Raw genomic sequence first — 26192 nt, 5'->3', positions numbered from 1 at the left:
TTTAACACCTGCCGGTAACTTGCGGTTTCAGGAAACGCTGCCCTTCCTTTGGCAGTTACAGGATCTCTAGGATCTCTTTACTGCTGCTCTGGGCCCATAACCTGTTAGCAGAGCTGCTCTGGGCAGCGTTATGGCATAATAATTTTAAGGGAGAATAAAAAGTCGACACACATATCTCATTCCTGACGGAGGACTCTACCACTACACTTCTCCAGTCCATTCACAGAGTCGTTGCATGGTAAGACATGGATAGAGAGTGGGCGGAGCCTTTTACCGTCATTTTATTACGACGCAAAGTACAAACACCTGTGGACACACAATCCAACACCTCTAAACCCATGAGAGCGATATAGAAACATTTAGCTTTACTCCGGTCTCGTGGAAACAAGTCGCTCGTTTCTGACGGCGTCTGATCAAAACGACTGACTGAGAGACTCGCTCATCTGAAGTTCTCAGACTTTCAGCACAGAAACAGAAATCTACAATTTGTTCCTCACAACAAGAAAACTTTGAAAACCATTCATATTTGTAATATTTTTAATGTCTTTATTTAATTATTTGGCGTCACTGTATCTCTCACTGTTTTTCCCCTTTAATCGGTATTTCTTCCTATGTGTTTAATTATACACACCCATCTTTGTCTGTATGATAATTTTACACTACAGTTGTATGATGCTGGTGGTCGTTAAAAGTTTCTGTTGAAATAAAGTTGGAGGTAAAAAAAAGATGCATTATATCTGTAATACTTGGTTTGTTCCAGCAGCGACTCACAGTCACTCATTTCAGTTTCAGTGGACAGCAAACACTCTTTCCATTTAACATACCAGATGTTTTTTGTATGGTGGAAAGCATCTCTGTGCCCCGCCCACTAAGCTTGTCACACGTGAGCACACGTGAAGAACCATCAGTGGTTCAGTCTGGACTCATCAGAATCATCAGAAAAAAATAAATCAAAGTGAGTCACAAACTAAAAACATTTTTGCTGAAAAGTTTTTCCTCCAAATTCAGAGTTGTGCATACGTCACAGGACGACGTCAGCATGGAGAGGCTGAGCGTTTGGGACGTGTTACAGCAGTAAAAACAGCAGCTGCAGTTTTCATAAATTCAGTTTTATTTCTGTTGTTACACATTCAGGCTTACAAAATAAAAGCAGCACCACTGGCAAGCTTTTATTGTGAAATAGCAACAGCAGGAAATATTTCACAGTAACTACGTAAAGGTCCAGTCAGGCAGCTCAAGCTCGAGCTGGCTGGTTCCAGGTCCAGCTGCCGGTACTTCTACAGGTTCTGCTCTGGTTCAGGGTGCTCAGAGCTCCTGGTGTGAGGACTAATCCAGTTCATATGGGCTAAACAGACCACACACCTGTTGCCGCAAGGCGTGCACTCTATGAGGCACCACCTCCCTCGCGGTCTTTGTAGAGTTCTGCAAGCTTCCGAAACTTTGGCCCCCACTCACTCAGGAAGTGGTAGCTCTGCTCCGACTCCAGCGAGGTTAACGAGCTAAACGAGCTCAGCGACACAGCAGCTGACCCGCTGCCCTCCAAAGCGTACGTCTGCACAGAGTCAAAGGGTGGTGCCGTCATGTCCAGGTTGGCCTCCCGGAGCCGGTCCTCGATGAACTCCTGGAACAGTTGGTGTTTATCTTCCCTGGATGGCGGGGGCTCAGGGGCGGTGACATGGTAGCTCCGTTTGGTCTCGTTCAGGTGTCTCAGCGTGAACATGTCGAAGGCCTCGGTGTCCTCCTCGCCACCGCCCTCATCGTCATAACAAACAATATTCTCACGAACATCTCGCTCATCATCAATAATCAGAGGCTCCTTCCTTCTGCGTCTGATGGCCCCTGTTACCATAGCGACACCTAAGGGCAGACGAAGGGGTGGAGTCATCTTAAAAAGTTTACAAGGCAGAGGTGATGGCGGCAAAGTCAAGTAATTTTAAATGAAGTTCTGCAGCACGACCCTGGATGTGGAAGTTTTCATCTTCCTGAAAGTGACATGGGTTCAGAATTCCACACACACAATATCAGAATCCTACTTTACTCCTTGTGTGATATTTGTTGTTGTTCTCTGCACTGGTAGAGTTGTTTGCTTCCCTGCTACAGACCAACGAACAGCTTCCAGCTATCTTCATAGATAATTGGCAAGCCTTCTGGAGGAAACCTGGTCTTGCATCCATCCCACTTTGGATGGAGCAGCTCTTATTTCTAGAAATATGGACAAATTTATTAAACCCCCCAAAATATGACTATCCAGAGTTGGGACCAGGAAGCAGAGTTGCAGTCTTACACGCCTCTCTGCAGCTTCTCTCCTCCTGCTACCCCCCAAACCCATCTCCATAGAGACGAGCATTAAAAGGTCGTCTGTTGTAACCCTTTCTATGTCAGAAATTCTCCAAAGACCACTACAGGTTTTCTTATGCAGCGTCTGACTGGCAGCTGATTCGATCGTTTTCACAGACCCCACCAAACCCTGACAAGATGGTACAGGTGACGCTGAGAACAGCTGGTCGGGGTAATGTTCCTGGCAGACACGTGAAAGCTGAGCCCGTCAGTGTCCCAATGAAGTCATCATCATTTATAGAGCACTCCACAGCTGACACAAAATGCTCTACACTGGAACTAAATAATAAAAAACAAACATAAAATATACCCAATAAAATAAAAAACAGGAGAAAAACTAAAAGCTCGCTGCTTTCAGGTGACTTCAGATTTGGTTCTAGTTTCATCAGTTTGATGATCTACTCCAGCTTCAGCTAGTTTTTTTATTCTACCTCATGGACAGAGGTTCTGGATCAGCTCTAAGCCAACCAGGTTCTACTTCTTGTTTCTGACTTTACTGAGTTTAACTTGAAGAGGCGCGACGTTGTCTCAGGTCATACCCAGCAGTGTGAGGAGACCGGTGAGGAGGACAACAGCGGCGAGGCTGAGGCCTTCTGGCAGCAGCAGCGCTGACATCTCCTGGACGCAGCTGCGACGATTTCCATGAAGATCGCACTCGCAGACGGTGACGGTCAGCGTGTTGGTGCTGCTGAGAGGCGGAGTCCCGCAGTCTGAAATCACCACCGGCAGGAAGTAGAGCGGCCGCTCCCGCTGCAGGAACCCGGCCCGCCACGTCAGGACAGACGCCGTGTTGTCTGAGGACAGACAGACAGATCGACGTCATCACCAGCAGCTTTTAAGGTGGAACACAGAGTGCTATCTAAGGGGGTGCCATGCCAAGCAAAGAACTAAAACGTGTGGGAGGAGCTACAGCGAGAAGCTCATGGATGATTGGCAGCTGGAGATCCTGTGAAGGTTTTTGCTTTGTGGTAATGGGTTAGAAAGAGATGGCACCGCTCAGTGTGTTCGCTGAAACCACGAGGGACAAACACACACAGACGGGACAACGTGGGACACCAACCGGGCGGTCCGCTGAACCGACAGGTCACACAACTCAAACCGGCCGTCCTCCACACAGTCCTCACTCACAAAGTCTCTCCAAAGGGAATATTACGGCTAACGGGCGGATCCTGTTTCAGTGCAGGTAGCCACCAGTGAACAACAAGGACAGGCGGTGCATGACGTCAGCTTGTTAACATAAAATTCACTGTTGCAGCACTAAAGTGATCCCCTTACACCCAGTTTAAGGGCCCTTATTTTCCTCATGAACCAATGAGTGACAGGTTCCAATGTGACTACCACAACATCACTGACACAGGAGGCGTTAAACCTTAAATTCAGGCTGGTCCATGTACACCACAGAGCTGCTCTGTTTCATTGAAGTTATCTTTGGTTTTAAGGTGGACTGCACAGTTCTGCTCTATACTGATTAAGGTGGACTGTACCGTTGTTGTCTCTCAGGACGAAGCTTTGGTTCCAGGCAGCCTTGGCAGCCAAAGAAAACAGGAAGTGATGTCCATTCTTAGGTTCATCCAAATCCACGGCGCTCAGCGTCACAATGATCTAAAGGTCAAAGGTCAAACAGAGGCAGAAAATCAGAAGCACATCCAGTCACCAACGCTCATGTGACCTGAGAAGGGACTTCTGGATCCATCTCAGTAACAGATTACAGAGATTTCACAGACGATGCTCATTAAATAACGGATATCAGTGACATCACAGCCACAGCAGCTGTATTTACCTGTCTGTCTACACACGTGCTCACTCGCCTTCTGCTCACTCGCTCACCTTTCTGTGAACACCTGTCTGTAAGCCACAAGTGAGCCTCACCTGTCCCGGCTGGGCGTCCTCACAGACGGATGTCTGGTACTCGACGGGAAAGCTCGGAGCGTTGTCATTGACGTCTGTCACAGAGACCAGAACCACGGCTTTGCCCACCTGAGAGTGATCCACTGAGACAGACACACCTGTCAGATACACCTGCTGCTCGCAGGAAGACAAACTGATGTCATGTGACTTACAGCTCTCTGTGGCGAGCACAGTGATGTTGTGCAGAGCGCTCAGCTCTCTGTCCAGACGTCTGCTCGTCCGGATCACGCCTGATTGTCTGTCAATGTCAAAGTAGTTCTCCACGTCCGACTTCCTGTCGATGGCGTACCTGCAGAGGAGCACAGGTGTTGTCTTTGCGTTTTGGTGGAAATGTGTTTGCAGTGATTTTACCGCCTCGCGTCTTACCTGATGGGACAATTTGAGGCGTCGGGGTCGTGAGCTGAAACCGATCCCACCTCAGTTCCCACCGGCGCTGCCTCTGAAACCGCCATCTGGCTGATGCGGGGGGAAAAACACGGAGGCTCGTTCACGTCCTCCACCTGCAGCCGGACTGTCGCCACGTCGCTGAACGGCCCAGCTGACAGAAAGCGGGTGTCCATGTAGCGATTGGATGCCTCGACGCGTAAAGCGTAGCTGGTCTTGGTCTCAAAGTCCAGAGTCTGAGGAGGAGGGAGGACATGACATCACAGGTGCCTCTGAGTGCAGGCTGTTCTCCCTGGAGATCCGAGTACTTCTGAATATTTAGCGTAACAAAAACGCCACGATGCATTAACTGTTTCTGAAGCGCTGTGGATGCTCCTACAAAGCTGAGCCGCCTGACAGCACACCAACAGATGTTTGAGCTGCACCTCATCAAGAGGGGCCTTCATGGGAATGGAGGCCAGAGCTATGACAGAGTCTGTGCACCACGGTCCAGCTTACAACATTAGAAACGTCACATTGGCAGCAAATAGGAAAAGAACTACAGCGTAATTATTAAGAGAGCTGCGAGTCAGACGAGAACACGGCTCTCCAACGTAATCAGAAGGTAAAAACCTCAGGAGCTTATTTCACCTACAAACTCAAATCAGTTATTTTCTGTATAAAGAAAACTGAAGCTACCAGGATGTTTCTGCCGTCTTACACATCCTGCTGGCGTTTTCTCTGCATCGCTAAAGAACAGAAATTATATCCTGCTGCATTTAGTGTTCATTAACATGAAATTTACCAGTAAGGGAAAGTGACTTTTAATCAAACTGCTGAATGTTTCAGTCACAGCACAGAAGCTGCTCTCATAAATGTGTTAAAAGATGGTCACCTGAAAACAGACCCCGTTACTGTTACACCTCAGTACAGGTGAGAACTCAGGTGTGCTTCTCAGACAGGTAGAAGGCAGGAATTAGCTCCATGCCTCGTGGAGGCTCGAGGGTCAGTCCTCCAGTCCATTATGTCATGAATGCAGGGTGGGTTACACAGACGAGTTGGCTCTGTCACAAAAAGACCTTTTTGTGGACAGTTGGCACTTTAACAGAGACAAGCCTGAGATGTTTTATGTGTCCAGCAAGACTTGAGAGGCTTATTCGTGTGTACAGGGATGACGATGCTCTACTTACTGGCTTCCTCTAAGGCTGGAAAGACGGCTGCAGTTAGAAAACAGAGCACATCACTCCAACTCCCTGTCTTAGCTTCCAAGAAGTATTGCTAATGGTTTAAAAGTCGGAGGATGGCTCAGGCCCTGATGTATCTGACTTCATATCAGCAGGGCTTTCAGTTAGTGGTGCCCAGATCTGAAACTACACACGGGGAGATGATTTATCTGCTGCCCACCGCTGGAGCCAGCGACACATGGAGGTCAGACTGACCGAAGCTGGAAACCTATCTACTTTTGTTCTCCTTTGTAAGTCATGTTACTGGGTTGAATAAACTAGCGTGGCCATCAGTAAAACGTGGTCATGTGATTATGTGAAGGTGACACCCACATTTATTCTCATTGTGCTGGAACAGACACGACTGCTGACAGAAGAGAACAGAAAGGAAACCTTTATCTGAGCGATGAATCTAAAATCAGAACAATAAAAAAAATGTCATCTGCAAGAGACGCAGCGAGCTAAATTTAAACAGCTGTGAGCAGCTGCCGAGCAGCAGGGACGTCCTCTGGGACGCACACGAGGCCAGTGCTAACGCGATGATGCAACGATCACAGGGACGCGTCCCGAGAAGACTCGGAAGAGTGGACAGTGGACAGAAACATCAGAACCAAAAACTGGAGATTTCTGTGACCTACAAACAATCCAGAACCTTGATCAGGATGACCAGTCCTTCCTGTGTGTGGGGGTCTGTGAGCATCCTGAAGGTTCCCAGTCCATCCCCGTCCAGGATCCTGTAGTCCATCTCAGCGTTTGGACCCGCGTCCGCATCCAGAGCTTTGATCTTCGCGACCACCGCTGACACCAGTGTGGATTCTGGGACGCTGAACTGGTAACTCTCTGTGGGTCACAGAGGATGAAGCCTGAATGAGTGCCTGCAGCGCCCCCTTCAGTTCAATTCAATTCTTTATTGTTTCTGGGGAAATTAGTGCAACAGCAAGCGCAGTCACAGCGGGGTATGTGTTGTGAACAGGACCCAGAAGCAGGGAGAGGTCAGGTGAACAAAAAAACGAGCCTTTATTTGGCTGGTGGCAGGAGATAAACATGAAAACTATGAGAGACTATGGTGGGGATCACAGATGACCTGACAATGAAACACAGAAAACAGAGGACGTAAATACACAGGAGGTGATCAGGGGAAGTGGGGACACATGGGGAAACAGCTGACACAATGGCTGTGTCCCAATTCAGGGTCTGCAGCCTCAACGATCTTCAAGGGCCGCGTACTCAAAGACCGCTAAGGCCGGAAGTGCGAGGCTTGTGAAATGGGACGGTCTAGCCTCCGTTGCGCTGCCCAGGTTGCCTAGCAACCATGATACTAACAGCTGGAAACGTGTCATACAGCTGTGTTTGACAGAAATGAAGGAGACAATCTTTTGTTCATTTGTTTGTTTCTACATGAGCTTTGATCATTCTCTGTGAGATGAAGCTCAGCTATTGAACGGCGTGTATTTTAAAGTAAAGGCTTTAAAACCAAGTTAGTACAAACGTCACTGATGTCACGTGACTTTGCCGACATGTGGCCAACAGTAATGTTTAAGGTTCTTCGTTATTAAATATTTGCACATAAATAAGTGACATAATATTCAGTACTTACTTAAAGTTTACTCTTCGGCCGCCCCTCATCCGCCGTTTTTTTCGGCAAAATTATCCACACCCACCGCCGCGCTATGCATTCTGGGATATGGTGGGCCACGAAGTCTAAACCACCACGTCCTTAAAATTCAGGGGAATGAAGGACGCATTTGAGGGCTGCATTTCGAGCAGCCTTTGAATTGGGACAGCCTTCGGCGCGTCGCTGTGACGTAATCGGCCTTAAAATGCGGCCTTTAAGGCTGCAGAGCCTGAATTGGGATACAGCCGAGGTGGAAAGTCACAATGAACAAGAACGCACCAGACTCTTTCAAAATAAAACAGGAAACATGGAGACGTAGACATGACAACACAATACACAGCCCTAAAACACATGAAAGACAAGAAACTGAATTTAAAAAACTCATGAGACAGATGATAATAATGGCAAACCAAAACTCAACTAAACCTTAAATAAGAATAACAAAGGAACTTATCATACAACCTTAACATAAGAGACTCAAAAATACAAAATAAAGCACTGGGTCAGAGAGGCAGCCTGTGACCAGTGCAACAATGAGAATAAACAAAACAATAATAAAAAGCCACAAGACATTTATTTTCCATTAAGAAGACAGGTTGCAGTCGGGATAAAAGAAACCAGGAGTCTTTGGTCGTCCTCACAGGTACTCTAAAACAACGGCCAGAGGGCAACAAGTCAAACTCAGTGTGAAGTGGATGGTTCAAACGGTTAACAGAATGAGCCTTCCTCAGCACATGCTTGTTACAAATGGTCAAAAGTCCGTCTTGCCAAACGCCCTGAGAGTTCGCTGCAAGTTTTTACCCAAAGTCCCAACCGATTCTTGTTCTTCAGAGTCATGTTACCAAACCAAGCAGATAAATGATTCAATAAAACTTCTGTAAAACAAGGACAAAATTTCAGATAAGACATTAAAAGATCTCATTTGCCTTAAAAAGAACAGTTTTTGCTGAACTTGTTTGGTAGTGGCATCAGCATGAGGCTCAAAACACAGTTTGTGGTCAAGAACAACCCTAAATACTTGTAACACTCCGCAATCTCAGGACATCATGTTGGAATAAGGTCACGACGCTCTGCAGGCTCACTGTTAAAAATCCAGCAGGCAGAGGGAGGAGCTGTGATTTCTAAAGAAACTCTGTTAGGTTTGAATCCAGAAGGACAGGAAAAGGAGAGAGTCAAATATCAATGAACAGGTGTTAACAGGATGCTCTCAGGTGAGACTCACTGCGGGGGAAGCGAGGTGGGTTGTCGTTGACATCAGTCAGCATCACAGTGACCGTTGTGGTTCCTGACAGACCTCCCATCTGACCAATCATGTCTTTGGCCTGGATGACCAGCAGGTAATGGTCCCGCAGCTCCCGGTCCATGTCGGGCAGGGCTGTACGCACCACACCTGCAGACAGGTGAGACATTAGCACAGTCTGAAGGTGAGCATGAGCGCCCAGATGACAAACATCGGAATGTGACATAATCAACATGACGCATTCATAATTGATCCACATGCTGACATTAAAAAGGTCACAGGTGTTGTGCGGCGCCGACACAAACCGATGTGAACGTGACATCATGTGGCCTCATTTACACACAGTAAATAAAGCGGCTTCAGGCGAAGAGGCCGAAGCTGCTTTAATCCGCTTTAATCTGCTGCAATCTGACTACATCTGATGTGTGAAGCAGCAAAGGAGGATTCAGAGAGGAGGCGTGACCGTGTCACCTTCAACACGAAGGTGGTTACAGACAACTCTGCAGCCAAACGCTCATGGGTAAAGTCAGTCATGGTCTGTAGCAGTTTAATCCCAACTGGTCGTGGCGTCACCAAGTGCTCTCTGCGTTTCACAGCCACACGCTCACCTGACTTTGGCTCCACAGAGAAATATGGCTGCCCCTGCAGGATGCTGTAAACCAGGTGGGCGGAGTTTCCATAGGTCGGATCATCGGCGTCTGTCGCCACCACGGTCAACACAGACGTACCTGTACAAAATCAAACTTTATTCAAACAGGGAGTGCTGCCGTCTCGTAGAAACGCTGTCAAACCTAAATTTGGATTTGCTCCAACTAGTGAATTCTGAGATGGTGTCTTCATAAAACAAACCAAGGGACTTAACTGAAGTCTTAACGTTTCAGGATCAACACTAGTGAGCATGTGCAATGGGACCAACAACAGGAGACTCACCTGGAGGACAGAAAACCTATCCAGGTGTTTCACAACAAGAACCTGCTCAGCTCTGGTTTGTACATTGCCTGTTCAACCTCAGACTTTCACATTAAAAGCCTGCATGACATCAGGTTTTCACGTTACAAGCAGAAGTCTATGAAAATGGCTTCTGCTTGCTGAATCGCTGCTGATCTAATTCACGTTCAGCTGAGGTGACTTCAGTGCAGATAGAAACGAGTGGACTGTAAAAAAGCTAACTCCACTCACACATGAAATCTGCCTGTTCACACGGGACTATGTGAAGACAAAAGCTGGTTCTGGACTCACCTACAGGTGACCTCTCAGCCACCCGGGCCACATACGGTCCATCCAGGAACTTGGGCTCGTTGTCGTTGATGTCCTGGACCTTGATGATGAACTGGGACTCGGGTTCGAGCGGCAGGTTGGTATTTCGGTCTCGAGCCTGAGCTCTCAGTGTGTAGTACGCCTGCTGTTCCCGATCCAAGCTTTTGGTGGTGTGTATGTCTCCGGTGTCCTCATCAATGGAGAAGATGGACATTGCTCCTTCGCCGCTCAGGACGTACCTCACCTGTCCGTCACCTTTATCCAGGTCAGAGTGGAGCTGCAGGAAACCAGTTGAGTACAACAAATATTTCTTATTGTTATTTTCGAGAAAATGAACCTTCAAAGGTGGAGCTCGCCGTGAAACAAAGCAAATGTGCCCGTTTCACTTTAAATAAGCATCACCTGTTTCACTGTTTTGACCTTTGAACTGCACAATCAACAAACTGGTGTTTTTATGCCACATTTCTTACTACAAGCCTGACTCAGTGCTGCTAACATTCACACAGTACAATGGACAAGTAAGAGCTCAGTATACGCCAGGGATTAAACCATCAACCTCCCAGTTAGGAGACGTCCCACTCTTACTCCTGAACCACAGCCACACTGTACCAGGTTCACCAGGTACATCCATCCACACCATAAACTCAGAGTGGAGTTCCTCCTGATGTCCTTTAGTTCCCTCACTCTGTTCCCTTTCGTCTTTGGGCTTTCTCCAAATGAACGCTTTCCAAATACCAGTTTGATATCCGATGTTCTTGGAAAAGTCCTAATCCAGTACCCAGATGAACTTCCTGATTAAAGTTTGTCATATTTTTAATCCACTTTAGATTCAGTAGAATTACCGCTAGTTTTATGTTTCTTAATTTTTTCCCTGAAGAATTTTGTTTATTCATTATTGGTTTCTGTTTGGACTTCTGGGTCTGTGACATGCTTAAAGTTCTCATCCAAAACAAAAGTATGAGCTATGAACTGCTGCTGGGAACAAAAACGAGTTTCTGTTCTGGTTCAGAGACACTTTAAATCTGCTGCAACAAAGCTGCACAGAAACATCTCCTTCGCACCGACACATCTGAACCCCACATCTATGATGCAGAGCCAGGACGTAGGCCCGGACCGGTACGGGCACCTGCACGGGCACCTGCACGGGCCCTGGGCCTGGAGCCGTCATTTAGACTAAATCTGTAAATCTACAGTTCGTACCTTTCCGATGTAGAGCGGCTCGTCTCCCGTGTACTCCTCCAGGACGAAGAACTGGTTCCACACCCAGCTTCTCCTCCTCCTGCTCTGGGTGGAGTAGACACCCGCTCCCCCTCCTCGTGTTCTTGCTGACACCTGAAGGAGGGCCGTGGAGTTCAGCGTCATTGCCCCGCAGCCGGACGTCTCCCACAGGGAAAGGATGATTACAGTGAGCATGCTCGGGAGACGCAGAAAGCTCATCTCTGAGGTTAACAGGCGTGGCCAGCAAAAAGATGTCAGTGGCAGGAGCTGCTGGTGGGATCGTTTGAGCCAAAGAGAATGAAAGTTTACGGTAAGCACCTGTCCTCTCTTTTAATATTGATGATGTCATTAAACTCTATCAGGGCATGAATGAGTTCTCAGCTCACTTTGAATTTTTAACAAAATCCTGAGACAAATGAATCAAAATGTAACTCAGTCATTTTCCAATGATCAGTTTGGTAACATTACTGCGATGTAAATGAGCTCAGTTTGAAGGATTTATCTCAGAGTGCTGCTGCAGAGCATCTCTTTGTGTTACCCTCTGAACTTTTTATGAAGCAAACGTACAACGTTGGAGAAGTGTGATTATAGAAACATATTTTAGCCCAGTTTAAAGGATTTTGTTAATCTGAAGCTCCTCTTCATCCCGTTAAATCTGCTCCAGTAATCTGAAAGCACTCTCCTCACTCTTAAATCTGCTGTTTTTGCCAACTCTGACCTTAAATACACAAACCAGCAGTCTTACCTTCCAGCTGCTGATCGGACCGTCCCCTGTGGATCTGTAGGTTATTGACAGCAATTGCATCAGATGACGATGACTGATTATTGATGAAAGAGTAGCAGCAGCTCCGACGCTCTATCCCTCTCTGCCACTCTCTGTCTGTCACACAAACCCCGCTCCCTTTGAGGAGGGGGTGTTAGGCTCCGCCTCATCAGCAGGGGGGGAGGAGTCAAATGACTTGGACCGAGGACGGCAGCTTCTTCATGTGTTGTTTTAATGAACATCTTCTCAATAAGTGCTCCTCAATAAGCCTGAACACTTGTAATGAGGACTTTGTCATTTTGAAGTTTTTACGGGTTTTTGAACCCTGCCGAGTTTCTGTGTTGGACGGAGATGGAGCACAAACGTTATCCCTGCAACTTCTAACCCTCCAGGTTTCCTCAGCTCACCGTCATGCAACATTTTCTCCTCCCATTACAAAAATCTTCATTGTCTGAAACTCCTCCTGCTCCTCTTCCTCACAGTTTCTCGCTGACATTTACAGAGATATTTTTGGAAGAGATCATTTTTAATAGGAACAAGTTCCTAACAAGGATAGATCACAGCAAAGCATTCCTCAAACATGTTCATTTAAGTGCTGTATGTTTGTCCCAGGTCTCTAGAGCAGCTTTGTATGATTCACAGTTCAAAATGATCCTTCTGATACTGACTCTCCACTCAGTTTCTTCTGACTGAAGGTTTGGACAGGTGGGTGGGGCTGCTGTGCCTGAGATGGCCACATAAAGATTAGAGATACTGACCTAAATTACTGGATCGGGTATCGGAGAAAAATAAAAAATGTAATCAATCCATTAAATATCACGAAAGCACCTCACAAAACTTGCAACACGCCGTAACTCACCTCAGAACGTTAGCACGTCGGAGCAGTATGCATCACGTGATAGAGCGGCTGTGGCATGCGGGACCTGTCGGTGGTCTGGATAGCATGTGGAGCTTCGCTAGCAACCCGGCATTTCATCTCCGACAAAGTTATCCCCGAGAGAAGTAAAGCAAGTGTGTAAGTCCATCTCTGAATGTTTGTAAAGCATTCCTGCGTTAAGCTTAACGAGCGACTGCCTCTTCTTGCTGCTACTTCAATCATGAAACTGATCAATGATCAGCTGATCGGCTTTTCTGTCGTGAGTCCGTCTCTCTGGTTTGTTTTTGGCCCACTTTGCACCAGAAAGAGGAAACCAGCGGCTGAACAACAGCAGCACGTTTAAGCTTGATCAGCTGTTGTTAGAATGTATTTAATATTACTTTCTACTCCAGGATCTTTATCTACGTAGCTGACGCTGGTAACTGTGCAGGGGCGGATCTAGCAAAGTTTAGCCAGGGGGGCCGATAGGGCATTAACAGGGAAAAGGGGGCACAAAGACAGACTTTTCTTTCTTATTCTCATTTAAAATGTCGAGCTTTTAATAAATAATTATCTGACACACAAAGTTTTAATTTGATGTAAAATGAATAGAAGTCAATTACTGTATATAGTAACTATTAAGTCTAATATACCCTAGTAAGCTATAGTACTTTTTCCTTTGGGAAGGTACCATCTGTGCAGTCTGCAATTTTGTTGAAGAAAGATGTTGAATCTATTTAATATTTCTTGAAAAATAATTGATTTCTGTGCATTTTTTTTCACACTGCATCAAATTAAGGTTGATTACGTCGATTAAGCATCATGAGGTGGAGCGTGAGGGGTGGTTCCCTATTTTTTATTTATTTCTTTTTGTTGTTGCTGGGAGTTGGAACCCTATTAGTTAGGTTGCTTAATATTTACGCTAAGTACTCTTTAAAATACCAGAATAGGGAGGATGGTGTAGGTTTGAGTTTATTAGATTGATCAGTATTGCTGAACTATGAAATATTTTTTTTGCATACAGGTATAACAGAATAGCTTTAGTGTAGTTGTTGTTTTAAACTTGAGTATGAACTTATACAAAATGCAGCAAGATATTTAAAAAACAGTTTTGTTGATTAAAAAACACTATATCGGATTCATATCGGTATCAGCAGATATCCAAATTTATGATATCGGTATCGGACATAAAAAAGTGGTATCGTGCCATCTCTAATAAAGATGCTGTTACTCTCGCTTTAATATGAAAATCCAGCACTGAAACAGGAGATAGATGACAGAAAGCAAGGAGAAGCTGAACCTCTGACAGACTCTCAGTGAGAATGAAAACTCACAGGGGAGGCCTCAAGTCAAAACTCAAAGCTTAAACACAAAACAATGTTCAGAAAATTGAATTAAAGGGCATCAGGGCCTGTTATTGATTACTGACTGATGTGTGATTAATCAGACTGTGGATCAAATGACTGAAAAGAGTCCTGAGGTGTGAAGAGATCGTGATGGATGTCTGATGGAGGACTTTCCTTTTTGCTAAAGCATATAGTTAGGGCTGGATCAGGTGACCCTGAATCCTCCCTTATAATAATAATTGCATTTATATAGCACTTTTCAAGGCACCCAAAGCGCTTTACAATGCCACTATTCATTCACTCTCACATCCACACACTGGTGGAGGCAGCTACAGTTGTAGCCACAGCTGCCCTGGGGCAGACTGACAGAAGCGAGGCTGCCATATCGCGCCATCGGCCCCTCTGGCCATCACCAGTAGGCAAGTAGGGTAAAGTGTCTTGCCCAAGGACACAACGACCAGGACAGAGAGCCCGGGGATCGAACTGGTAACCTTCCAGTTACAGATGCGCTTCCCAACCCCCTGAGCCACGGTCACCCCTTAGTTATGCTGCAATAGGTGTAGGCTACTGAGGGATTCCCATGATGCACTGGGTGTTTCTTCTTCACTCACTATGTATTAATAGACCTCTCTGCATTGAATCATATCTGTTATTAACCTCTGTCTCTCTTCCACAGCATGTCTTTATTCTGTCTTCCTTCTCTCACCCCAACCAATCACAGCAGATGGCCCCGCCCCTCCCTGAGCCTGGTTCTTCCTGTTAAAAGGGAGTTTTTCCTTCCTACTCTCGCCAAAGTGCTTGCTCATGGGGGTCATATGATTGTTGGGTTTTTTTCTCTGTATGTATTATTGTAGGGTCTACATTACAATACTCTCCACTCCACCTAACTGTAGTAGCAAAGGGGTGGAGTGGAGAGAGTGTGGACCCAAATGCAAACACTGGCAACGGACTTAAACTGAAAACACACCTTTTGTTGAGGCAGAAGAAACACAAACACAGCGCAGTAAGATAATGACTACACTGACAAAAGCTAAACAGGAAGGAAACTAGAAACATATATAAACAACTTTAAAACCTTGAGATGTGAAAACTGAAAAATAGGAAATGCACTGGGAAATACGTAGATGATCTGGCGACAAACAGAGGAACACGAGGGCTTAAACACACAATTGACCCCTCTGAGGGGGTCATATGATTGTAGAGGGATAACGAGGAAATGACACACAACGAGGCTGGGGGAAGCAAAACTGAAAAGTAAAACAGGAAACATAAGGCAGGCACTCGAGACTGTCAAAGTAAAACAGGAAACATGACACAACTGGGTCAGACATGACCAGTGTTGGGTAAGTTACTTTAAAATAGTAACTTAGTTACATTACTAGTTACTTCTCTCAAAAGTAACTCAGTTACTTCAAGTTACTCGTTACTTTCAAAGTAACTAGTTACTAGGGAAAGTAACTTTGGTTTTACTCAGAATTCTCTTGTTAATGTGTTTCTTCCATAACTTTTCCAGTCTTCTAGCTTGCTTACCTGCCACAAGTGCACTGTGCCACCTACCAATAGAAAGGAAAAGATACTGTGCATATTTCCACGAGAGAAATCCCACGCCTGGACCGTCGTTGACTGCTGCCATGATTCTAGCCTACGTCACAGCGTCATGTGCGCCTTTTACATCCAACACAAAAACTGCAGTCGTGGTGCTTTGATTGTACTCAGAACTCGGAAATTCTGCCTTCTGAATAGGAAGATGTAGGTAACACCAGACTGCAGATGAGCTGGATACAGGGCTGGACTGGGACAGAAAATTGGCCCGGACATTTTAGACACCATTATAGGAAAAATCATAAAGCCTTTGAATGAAAACAAACGCTGTTGTGACAGTGATGTACACTGTTTTGATGGTATATATGCATCAATCTATCAATCGTTTGTTGTAAGATTCAGATAATTATTTTTTAAAAGCTAGAAATTTTAAATGAGAATAAGATAGAAAAGTATTTCTTTGTGCCCACCTCTCCCTGTTAATGCCCTACCTGGCCCCCCTGGCAAAACTTTGCTAGATCCGCACCTGCACAGTTACCAGCTGTCAGCTACTTAGAAAAGGATCCTGGTGTTATTTGTCTCTCAGAAACAGTTCATAACTTCAACTCATCCATGTCACCTAAAGGGTAAACCTGTTTCTCCATCACCTGTTCAGCTCTGATGATTCAGTAAGGACATCTCCTGGTTTCATCTTCATGTTTCCCTCTCACCACATATCCAAACCGACATCATGACCAGCAGCTTTACAGCTGTGGCTCCAGCAAACATCAGCTGATACTAGAAATTAATATTAAATACATTCTAACAACAGCTGATCAAGCTTAAACATGCTGCTGTTTTTTAGCACGACATCCGCTGGTTTCCTCTTTCTGGCGCAAAGTGGGCGATAAATAAACAAGAGAGCCGATCAGCTGATCATTGATCAGTTTCATGATTGAAGTAGAAACGGGAGAGGGGAGAATGAGAGAAGAAGAGGCAGCTGTGCAGCAAAGACACAGAATAACTCCAGCTTTGTGTCTTTTCCATTGTAGCTGAATTACGGGACAAACTGTTCCTTTTCACCTCAATAAGAAACGCGTAATATTTTCTCTGAATACCAGACGGGACGGTTGGCAACTCTAATAACTTATGAACAAAATAAAGTTCAACATCATTAACTTCATAGCACCACCCAGCTGTATAGAAACTCCGTCATGCTAGCTAGCACGCAGTACGGAAAAAGTCAGCATAACGAAAATAAACTCCACCTAAACTTGGTTCATATCTGACCCAGAGAGACTGCAGGTCATAACTTCTTACCTGAAGTTCAGTTCACACTCGGACCGGCGGCCGCCTCGGGTCTCTTTTCCTTCTGCGTCCCTTTTCCTTCATCCATCTGCTGGCTTCCACCACTTGCTAATGTTACTGAATCTGTGGAAGCTCCGCGATAGCCACCACACGAAGTAACGAGTAACGACCCTATCTAAATCCCAGTAACGACTAACGCGTTCCTGATTTTGGCATAATAACTAGTTACCGTGCTCGTTACCACAATAATAACGTAGTTACTGTAACGCGTTACTTAATAACGCGTTAGTCCCAACACTGGACATGACACAAGGAACTCAGGGGAAGCACAGAGACAGAAATTAAGAGACTAGAAACGAAATAACAATGAAATCAAAGACTATTCATAATTCAAAAACACAAAATGCTGGGTCACAGCATTTTGTGTGACGAATAAGGACTGATAAAGGTCTGAAGGAGCTCTGATGGGCTCCTGCAGGGCCCAGTGTGAAGATGCTTGTTTGACATTTACACCAGACAGCAGGAAATAAGAATAAATAACATATAAGCTGCAGGAAGTCCAAATCAGAGGTGAAGAAGAAAAAACCACAGGGAACTGTTCTGTTGAGCCTCGTTTCCAAACTTCCGTCCTACCTGTGCTCATCACCTGCCTGAATGATCGCTGCTCTTGGTCAGCTGATCAGTTACTGGAAATGAACCAGTACATTTTCCTGAGCTACTTGAGTAAACAGAGAGAGAGAGAAAGAGAAAAGGCTGACTTTGTCTACTGAGTGGGAGTCTGCCTGCAGGAGCTGCCACAAGATTTTATCAAGCTTAAGTCAAACATCACAGGAAGTCTACCACCACGCCACCTTCATCAGCATTATCCTCTTCATCTTCTCATGTCGGTCTCAGCAGTTCATCAGCAGATCAAACTCTGCCGTGGTTCATCTGCAGGTTTATGACATGCAGCTCACAGGACAGCTGTTTATATTTAGAATGAGAAGAAGTGTGTGTTTCCACTTTGAGAGGAACAGCCAGGAACTGAGCGATGACAGTGCTGCACAGTTTAAAGCTTGGTGAGGCTGTGGTTATGCTGTTGTTAAGTGGACAAGCAACTGATATAGGACAGAAAACTGTCTCAGAGGTCAAAGGTCAGTACTGCAAGGTAATAGGTACCTAATGTGAATCTTCCGTTTGTCTAAAGGGGTGGGGGCGGAGCCACAGAGACCCGTGAGTCTCAGGTGTTCTGATCTGTGACAGCCTGCAGCTGCTCTGAGCTCAGGTGTTCACAGGAAGTGAATCAAGTGCTACTGAGGGCAACACACACACACACACACACACACACACACACACACACACACACACAGCTAAAAAAAAACACTACCGCATGAAACCATGACATCAGTGAGAGGACAGCTGATGTCACCAGGACTGCACCGGGCAGAGAGCATGCTGGGAAACATCTCCTCGCTGTGCTAAGTGGAGCGGAGGACAAGCTGATTGTTTCCAGAGATAAACAAGTCCTGCAGACAAACAAGAACTCACAGCTGAGCTCTGCAGGTTTGACTTAAGGACACTTCTGCAGCAGTTCAAACCACAGCAGAGTTACTCAGGTGTCAACAAAGGGTCATACGTCTGCTTCAAACTTAAATTTACACAGGCCCAGACTCTTCAGTTCACATTTATTTGAACAACAAGATCAACAGACACAGAGAGAGGTGACACAAACAGCCAAGAACAGACAGGTCAGCAGGTAAGAACAAGGTCAGTGACTCCATCGTCTGTGCTGATGATTCAGAGATTCATGAAGCAGAGCTCAGAGGTTGGTGATGTTCATACCCTCAGAGCTGTGGACCATGCCTGAATACCTTCAACATGAACACAGCTCATCCACAAACAGCAGAGCATCATCATCATCATCACTTTTATTCATAAAGCACAAAGTGCTGTAGATTTGAACTAAATAATAAAATTACATAAGATATAAATAAAATAATTAAATAAATCACACAAAAAAAATTCCATCCATCTCAGTTGACTGAAAACAATTTTCTCTAAAGCCTTGGAAAGTAAAGGCATCTTGGAAACATAATTAGCTAAGGCTGTGTGATCAAGGCAGCGGCTGCACTGCTGCATGTTTGAAATTTGCAGGAACCACAGCAGAGGACACACTGCCCTAGAGCAGCTGAAGCTGGCCTTCAGACTGACACACGACAGTGGACACAATGACATACAACAACAACAAGCAAGAACAGGAATGAGAACTGTGAAGTGCTTCCTGCTTCCTGTCACAGATTCCCATTGTGAACTCGCCGTGGTCTCCAACTACAGACAAAGACAGAACTGACAGGGCTTCAATGTGTTTAGTGCTTTAAATGCATTTCTGTATAATAACTGTACTGCAGTAACACCTGTGACAGGTCTGAACCTGAAGCTGGAGGCTGTACTGTGACGCAGGACCTCGTCTTATCCGGATACCTTCAAGGTTAAGCTTGGGGCTTCTGGACTGTGAAGGTGGTTCATTTCTTAACATGGCGATTTACTGATGTTTCCATCACCACCTGCTGACCAATCAGTTCTCCAGAAAATACTGTCGCCATTCCTGGAAGATCCCTCACAGCTCTGTGTGTGAACAGTCGGAGGCTGTGAAGTTTTTACTAGTGTGATGTTTTAATAAATAATAAGTTCATTATTATTTCTGTCAGCAGCAGTGAGCAGCATTAATATCTGCTCCTGAAACAGGTCCGCTGCACCGGCTGAGCTCAGATCAGATTTGAGTTCACTTTGTTCTTTACTGTCAAACAGCAGCGAGTCTGCAGCTGAGAGCGCGCAAAGCTGCGAGGGGAGGTTGTGCAGCCGTCGCCTTAGAAACCAACCGCAGCTCTGAGTGCGCTCAGTGATAAAACCGTTAACCAGAGTTAAAAGGTTTGTTGTGATTAACTGAAGAATTTTTACTGCTATATTTTCATGATCTCTTTTGTCACCATTTGATAACGTGTGGAGCAGGTGGCATTCACGAGGATCGTTTCTGTGGAGGAGGGGTCATGCGACCTGTGAAATGCCCCTTTGTGATTGGTCAGATGCTGGGTTGGAGATCATCATATACTTCAGGAGAACTTACACCCTGCACTAACCATCAATGGTGCTGCTGTGGAGAGGGTAAGCAGCACCAAAGTCCTGGGTGTGCGAGAGCCTCAACCCCCATAATGAGCACATGGAGAGCATCCTCACAGCTGCTTCTCTTCCCTCTCTCCAGGACATCTACTGCACCCACCTCACCCAGAAAGCCCTCTGCATTACAGGTGACTCCACCCATTCATTCAACAACTTCTTCACTTTGCTGCGATGAGGAAAGAGACTGAACCTGAGCCTACCTGGTATTAGGAACAGACTGAGACAGCAGGCGCATCGCGCACCACTGCCCAGTATCCTACTGGCCAATGTACAATCCATGGAGAACAAGCTCGATGACCTAAGAGCAAGGGTCACCTTCCAACGTGACATGAGGGACTGCAACATTCTGTGCTTCACGGAGACATGGCTGTCCCCCACCGTGCCGGACCAGGCCGTAACTCCATCGGATTCATTCTTTGTGCTCCGCACGGACAGAACGGCAGAGTCGAACAAAACCAAAGGTGGAGGAGTGTGTTTCATGGTAAACAGAAAGTGGTGTGATGCCAGGAGCATTTCTACTCTCTCCAGCGGCTGCTCGCCACATCTGGAGTTCCTGAGCATTAAGTGCCGCCCTTTCTATCTGCCCCGTGAGTTCACCTCGGTCATCGCCACGGCGGTCTACATCCCACCCCAAGCGGACACAGGTATGGCTTTGTCCGAATTACATGATGTGCTGAGCTCGCTTCAAAACAAGGACCCGGGCGCAGCCCTCATTGTAGCAGGAGACTTTAACAAAGCGAACCTCAGACAAGTCATGCCAAACTTTTACCAGCATGTCTCGTGTCCAACGAGAGGGGATCGGATTTTGGATCACTGCTACACGCCATACAAGCAGGGCTACAAAGCTGTCTCACACCCGGCTTTTGGGAAGTCTGACCACAACGCCATCTTCCTCATCCCCCAGTATAAACAAAGCATACGGAGGGAAGACGTGACCACGAGGGAGGTAAAACGGTGGACTGCCCAATCAGAAGCTACGCTACAGGACGCACTCAACGACGTCGACTGGGACATGTTCAGAGCATGCGCAGTCGACATCAACGAGTTTACGGAAGTAGCAGTATGCTTCGTCAGTATGCTAGCGGAGGAGATTATCCCCACTGCGAGAGTCACCACATTCCCAAACCAGAAACCGTGGATGGACAGATCGATCCGCACTGCAGTAAACGCCAGGACCGCCTCCTACAACGCGGGTCTCGCCACTGGCGATATGAGCGCCTACAAAGCGGCCTCATACGGCGTGCGGCGCGCGGTGAGAGATGCCAAACGCCGGTACCGGGAACGTGTGGATTCCCGCTTCCACCAGGGCGACACACGGAGTATGTGGCACGGACTACGCACCATTACGGACTACAAAGCCAGGGACACTGCGCCGATCAACGCCGACTCTGCATTCACCAACGAGCTGAATCGGTTCTACGCCCGTTTCGAGGTTAGCCAGGCGGCTAATGCTATCTACCGCCTGACTACCGAGATCCACCATCATCCCTGTGCCCAAGAACAGCAAACCCTCATCCCTGAACGATTACCGGCCAGTTGCACTGACCTCGGTAGTAATGAAGGTGTTTGAGAGGCTGCTGAAGAACATCATCTCCTCCTCCATCCCAGACACCACAGATCCGCTGCAGTTCGCCTCCCGATCCAACAGATCCACAGAGGATGCCATCGCCCACGTCCTACACACCACTCTCAGCCACGTGGACAAGAAACAGGGTAACTATGTGCGAATGCTGTTTGTTGATTACAGTTCAGCGTTTAACACAATAGTGCCCTGCAGACTGTTCACAATGCTGAGGGATCTGGGACTTAACAGCCGTCTGTGTGCATGGGTGTTGGACTTCCTCACTGGCAGAACTCAGGTGGTGAGGGTGGGCAGGTGCTTCTCCAACAGCATCACCATCAACACAGGAGCACCTCAGGGATGTGTCCTCTCGCCACTGCTCTACGCCCTCTACACTTCAGACTGTGTGGCCACCCACGGCTCCAACACCATTGTGAAGTTTGCTGACGACACAGTGGTGTTGGGTGCCATCTCCAACAACGATGAGGCGGCCTACATGGATGAAGTGAAGAATCTGGCATCGTGGTGCCAGGACAACCACCTCCAGCTGAACGTCAGCAAGACCAAGGAGCTGGTGGTGGACTTCAGAAGGGGTCAGCACAGAGACTACAAGCCCATCATCATCAATGGAGCTCCAGTGGAGAGGGTGCAGTCCTTCAAGTATCTTGGTGTCCACATCTCCTCAGACCTGACATGGGCTGCCCACATTCAGGTCCAGACCAAAAAGGCTAGGCAGCGCCTGTATCACCTACGACAACTGAGGAAGTTCAGGGTCTCTCCAAAGATCCTCAGGATTTTCTATACAGGCGCTGTGGAGAGCATCCTCACACAGAACATGACATCGTGGTTCGGGAACAGCTGTGTGAAGGACCAAAAAGCTCTCCAGAGAGTGATCCGTACAGCAGAACGCTGCTGCAGGATTGCTCTCCCCGTGCTTCAGGACACCTACACCAGGAGATGCCGGACTAGAGCAGCGCAGATACTGAAGGACCCGTCCCATCCTGGCAACAAACTGTTCCAACTTCTGCAATCTGGTAGAAGGTTCCGCATCTTCCGGGCAAGGACAGAGAGACTCAAGAGGAGCTTCTATCCCCAAGCCATCCGTGCCCTAAACACACACACCCGCCCTCTCACATCATCTATAATTGACTGAGACAGGACTCTTCCAGACACTAAACCAAGGCACAATGTACATTTCAATTCCTTTAATTTTAAATATGTTTATATTGTCTATCCTGTAAAATAGTCAGATGTCTATTCATATTAATGTACAGAATTCACCTGCTTGCTGCTACTACTGCACATTCACCCAGTGTATATACTATATGTGTATATATATATATATATATATATATATATATATATATATATATATATATAAAATGTTCTTCCTCTACACCCCCCCCATTTTTGCACATGTCGAGGAGCGTGTCAGGCTACATTTCACTGTGTGTTATACTTGTATAACTATGCATGTGACAAATAATAAAGAACCTAGAACCTAGAACCTACCTGAAGGAGATTAGGAATCTGGAGAACTGGTGCCAGAGGAACAACCTCCTTCTAAACGTCAGTAAGACAAAGGAGCTGATAGTGGACTTCAGCACTAAGCAGGAGAGGAACTACCAGACCCCCGTCATCAACGAGTGCCCAGTGGAGAGAGTGGACAGCTTCAAATACCTCGGAGTTCACATCACGCAGGACCTGTCATGGTCCTGTCACATCAACACCGTGGTGAAAAAGGCCCGTCAGCGTCTCTACCACCTCAGACGCTTGAGAGACTTCCAACTGCCCTCCAAGGTGCTCAGGAACTTTTACTCGTGCACCATAGAGAGCATCCTGGCGGGAAACATCTTAACCTGGTTCGGGAACAGCACCATGCAGGACAGACGAGCTCTACAGAGGGTTGTGCGGTCAGCTGAGCGCACCATCCGCTCCGAGCTCCCTGACCTGCACTCAATCTACAGCAGGCGGTGCTGGACCAAGGCCAGGAAGATGGTGAAGGACCTCAGCCATCCCAACAACAGACTGTTCTCTCTGTTGAGGTCAGGAAAGCGATTCCGCTCCCTGAAGACCAACACAGAGAGACTGAGGAGGAGCTTCTTCCCGCAGGCGATACGGTCTCTCAGTCACACCACCACACAGTACTGACCCACACATATGGTTCTTACTGCACTGGACTTTCTGGACATTGTTTTTGCACAACACTGGACATTATATTCTTCATTTCCAGTTAATACTTGTACAGCTGCTGTTATTGTGTATATATTTATTTATATATTTATATATTTATTGATCTTATTCTTTCCCAGTTACATTTACCCTTCATTCTAATTTGTGTTGTACAGTTATTTCATTTTTAACCTTAATTTATATTTTATTCCTTCCTAGTTAAATTTACCCTTTTTAATTTTTCATATTTATTTCCTATCTTATTCATAGCCTTTTTTTTTTTTAGGTCACGAGCAGTTGTCTAAGCATTTCACTGCATATCGTACTGTGTATGACTGTGTACGTGACAAATAAAATTTGAATTTGAATTTGAATTTGAAGAGCCTCCAGGCCAGAACCAGCAGACTGAGAGACTTCGTCCATCAGGTTGTCAGGATGCTGAAGTCTCTCCTTGCTCTCACACATGAACTCCAGACCTGCATCCACCTCTTCCCTCTGAACCCCCAAACATACACACTCTGAACCACCACCACCCTTCACTGACTGCCCCACACCATGTGCACACAAATTCTTGGATTGTGTTGGACGCTATAAGATTTTTACTTTTTTATCTTTATGTTGTTTAGTGTCACACTGAGGGCCGTGGTAACATTGCAATTTCAAATTCCTGTGCATGATCTGTACATGCGGTTTCTGACAATAAAGCTGACTTTGGCTGCGTTCACTCTGCAGGTTTTAATGCTCAATTCTGATTTTTTTAAAAATCAGATTTTTTTGTCTGCTTGTTCACACGATAAATAAAATGCGACGGCAAACGCGCTCTAGTGTGAACCCTCAAAGCAGCCGCATGCACAAAAGAAGGCGTCACACACAACACGCTCTGTTTAGACCCAGAGCAAACAATGTTTGACTGATGGCCTTAATATAAAGACTTGTTTACATTTCCCAGTTTTGCTTTAAGTTATAAAGTTTTTGTGTTATCTACATTTGGCCTAATAATGATCCTTATTGCTGTTTAAGAGAGGAGCGGTGCTTCGAAGGATAGTTGCAGATTTCTGTCAGACTCTGCAGATTATACAGTACAAATAAAATGTTCACGTTTCTCCAACATTGTCTTCCCAACAGTTTCACTGGATGGACAGGAAGCGTTCACGATGTCTTATCGAGCGCTTCTCCGGCGCTGATAATTGGCGTCTGTCTTGTGTCAGTGATGTAAAAGACGGATTTAATGCAACGTGACCATCAAACAGCAGTCGCTTTCTAAAACATCAGATATGTATCGGATTCAGCACCACATACAAAAGTGACCCAGATCGGATTTGAAAATATCGGATTTGTGCCATTCACACTGTCACACCATGATCGGATATGGGTCGCATAGGGTCAAAAAAGTCGGATTTGACGCGCTTTCACCTGCAGTGTGAACGTAGCCTTAGTCTTTAACACCAAAATCTGAGCTCAGACTCTGACACAGTTCAGCTTCTGAACCACGGGACGATCCCGACGCCTCGCTGACCTGCTGGAAACTGTTTTTAAACAAGATGTAGGACCTGATGCTTTCAGCTTCAAAATCGCTAATCTGTCATCTTGTGTTTTGCTCAGTGTTCAAGCCTTTGGTGTGACTGCAGATTTCAGATTATTGACTGTTAGAACGTCTGGATGTTTAAAAGCACAACACCAGCATGAGTACACACACACGCACACACACACACGCACGCACACACAGTCAGTGTAATATCAGGTGACAGTTTCAGAGGTTTGGCATTTCAGAGTGTCCTGCTTCAGCCTAAAGGTTGCAGTTCGGGGTGACACACACACGCATACCATCAGGTGGTTACCAGCTGACAGGAAGTGACATGACTTCATGTCTGGGATGCAGCTGATTAAAACGTATTGACACACATAAATAAATAAACCTTGATAGTGACTGTGTGACATCATCTGTGTCTCTGAAACTGTGAGTCATCACAGATTCATGTTTTCTGCTCAACTGTGTAAGGGTAGGGGATTCAAGACCCTATTGGGAACACTCCCACAGGGATGACTGAGAACCCTCACAGATGGTCAGGTCCTCATGTGTATGCTCTATCTCTATAGTAGCAGCTTATCTACCACCAATTTATTCCACCACTTTTGCACCATAAATCTAAAAGTGCTGTACGTGTTGGTACTAGGGATGTAAGAAATATCTCCATATTTTGTGTTGTCATACTGAATCAATGTTCAAAAGCAGTGTTTTGGTATTTTCATTGAGAATGTCCATCCATTTATTGTTTATTTCTTATTTCTGTGTGGTGCAACCGCTAGTTGTTGGCAATTTTCACCACCTTCACTCTGATGGAACGTCG

General features: G+C 46.1%; 1 protein-coding gene across 2 annotated transcripts; it reads right to left on the bottom strand.

The window, feature by feature from the left end:
• Positions 1 to 1103: 1103 nt before the first annotated feature.
• LOC101484120 (cadherin-7) lies at positions 1104 to 13188 on the bottom strand. Of its 2 annotated transcripts, none has more exons than XM_004572454.2 (12): positions 11907 to 13188; positions 11144 to 11431; positions 9926 to 10220; positions 9295 to 9414; positions 8669 to 8836; positions 6484 to 6671; positions 4612 to 4865; positions 4398 to 4534; positions 4207 to 4328; positions 3822 to 3939; positions 2877 to 3131; positions 1104 to 1857 (listed from the first exon to the last, which is right to left on the bottom strand). In XM_004572454.2, the coding sequence occupies exons 1-12, from the start codon at positions 11964 to 11966 to the stop codon at positions 1385 to 1387; spliced, it is 2478 nt and encodes an 825-aa protein (XP_004572511.1). In that variant the 5' UTR covers positions 11967 to 13188; the 3' UTR covers positions 1104 to 1384. The 2 variants fall into 2 exon arrangements, with proteins under 2 accessions (XP_004572511.1, XP_023009921.1); XM_023154153.2 differs by having other exon boundaries at positions 11144 to 11428.
• Positions 13189 to 26192: the final 13004 nt, after the last annotated feature.

Source organism: Maylandia zebra, linkage group LG18 (assembly GCF_041146795.1).
Source record: "Maylandia zebra isolate NMK-2024a linkage group LG18, Mzebra_GT3a, whole genome shotgun sequence".
Classification (NCBI taxonomy): Eukaryota; Metazoa; Chordata; class Actinopteri; order Cichliformes; family Cichlidae; genus Maylandia; species Maylandia zebra.
The sequence above is the reverse complement of the archived record's forward strand: the minus strand, read 5'-3'. Positions and strand labels throughout refer to the sequence as shown.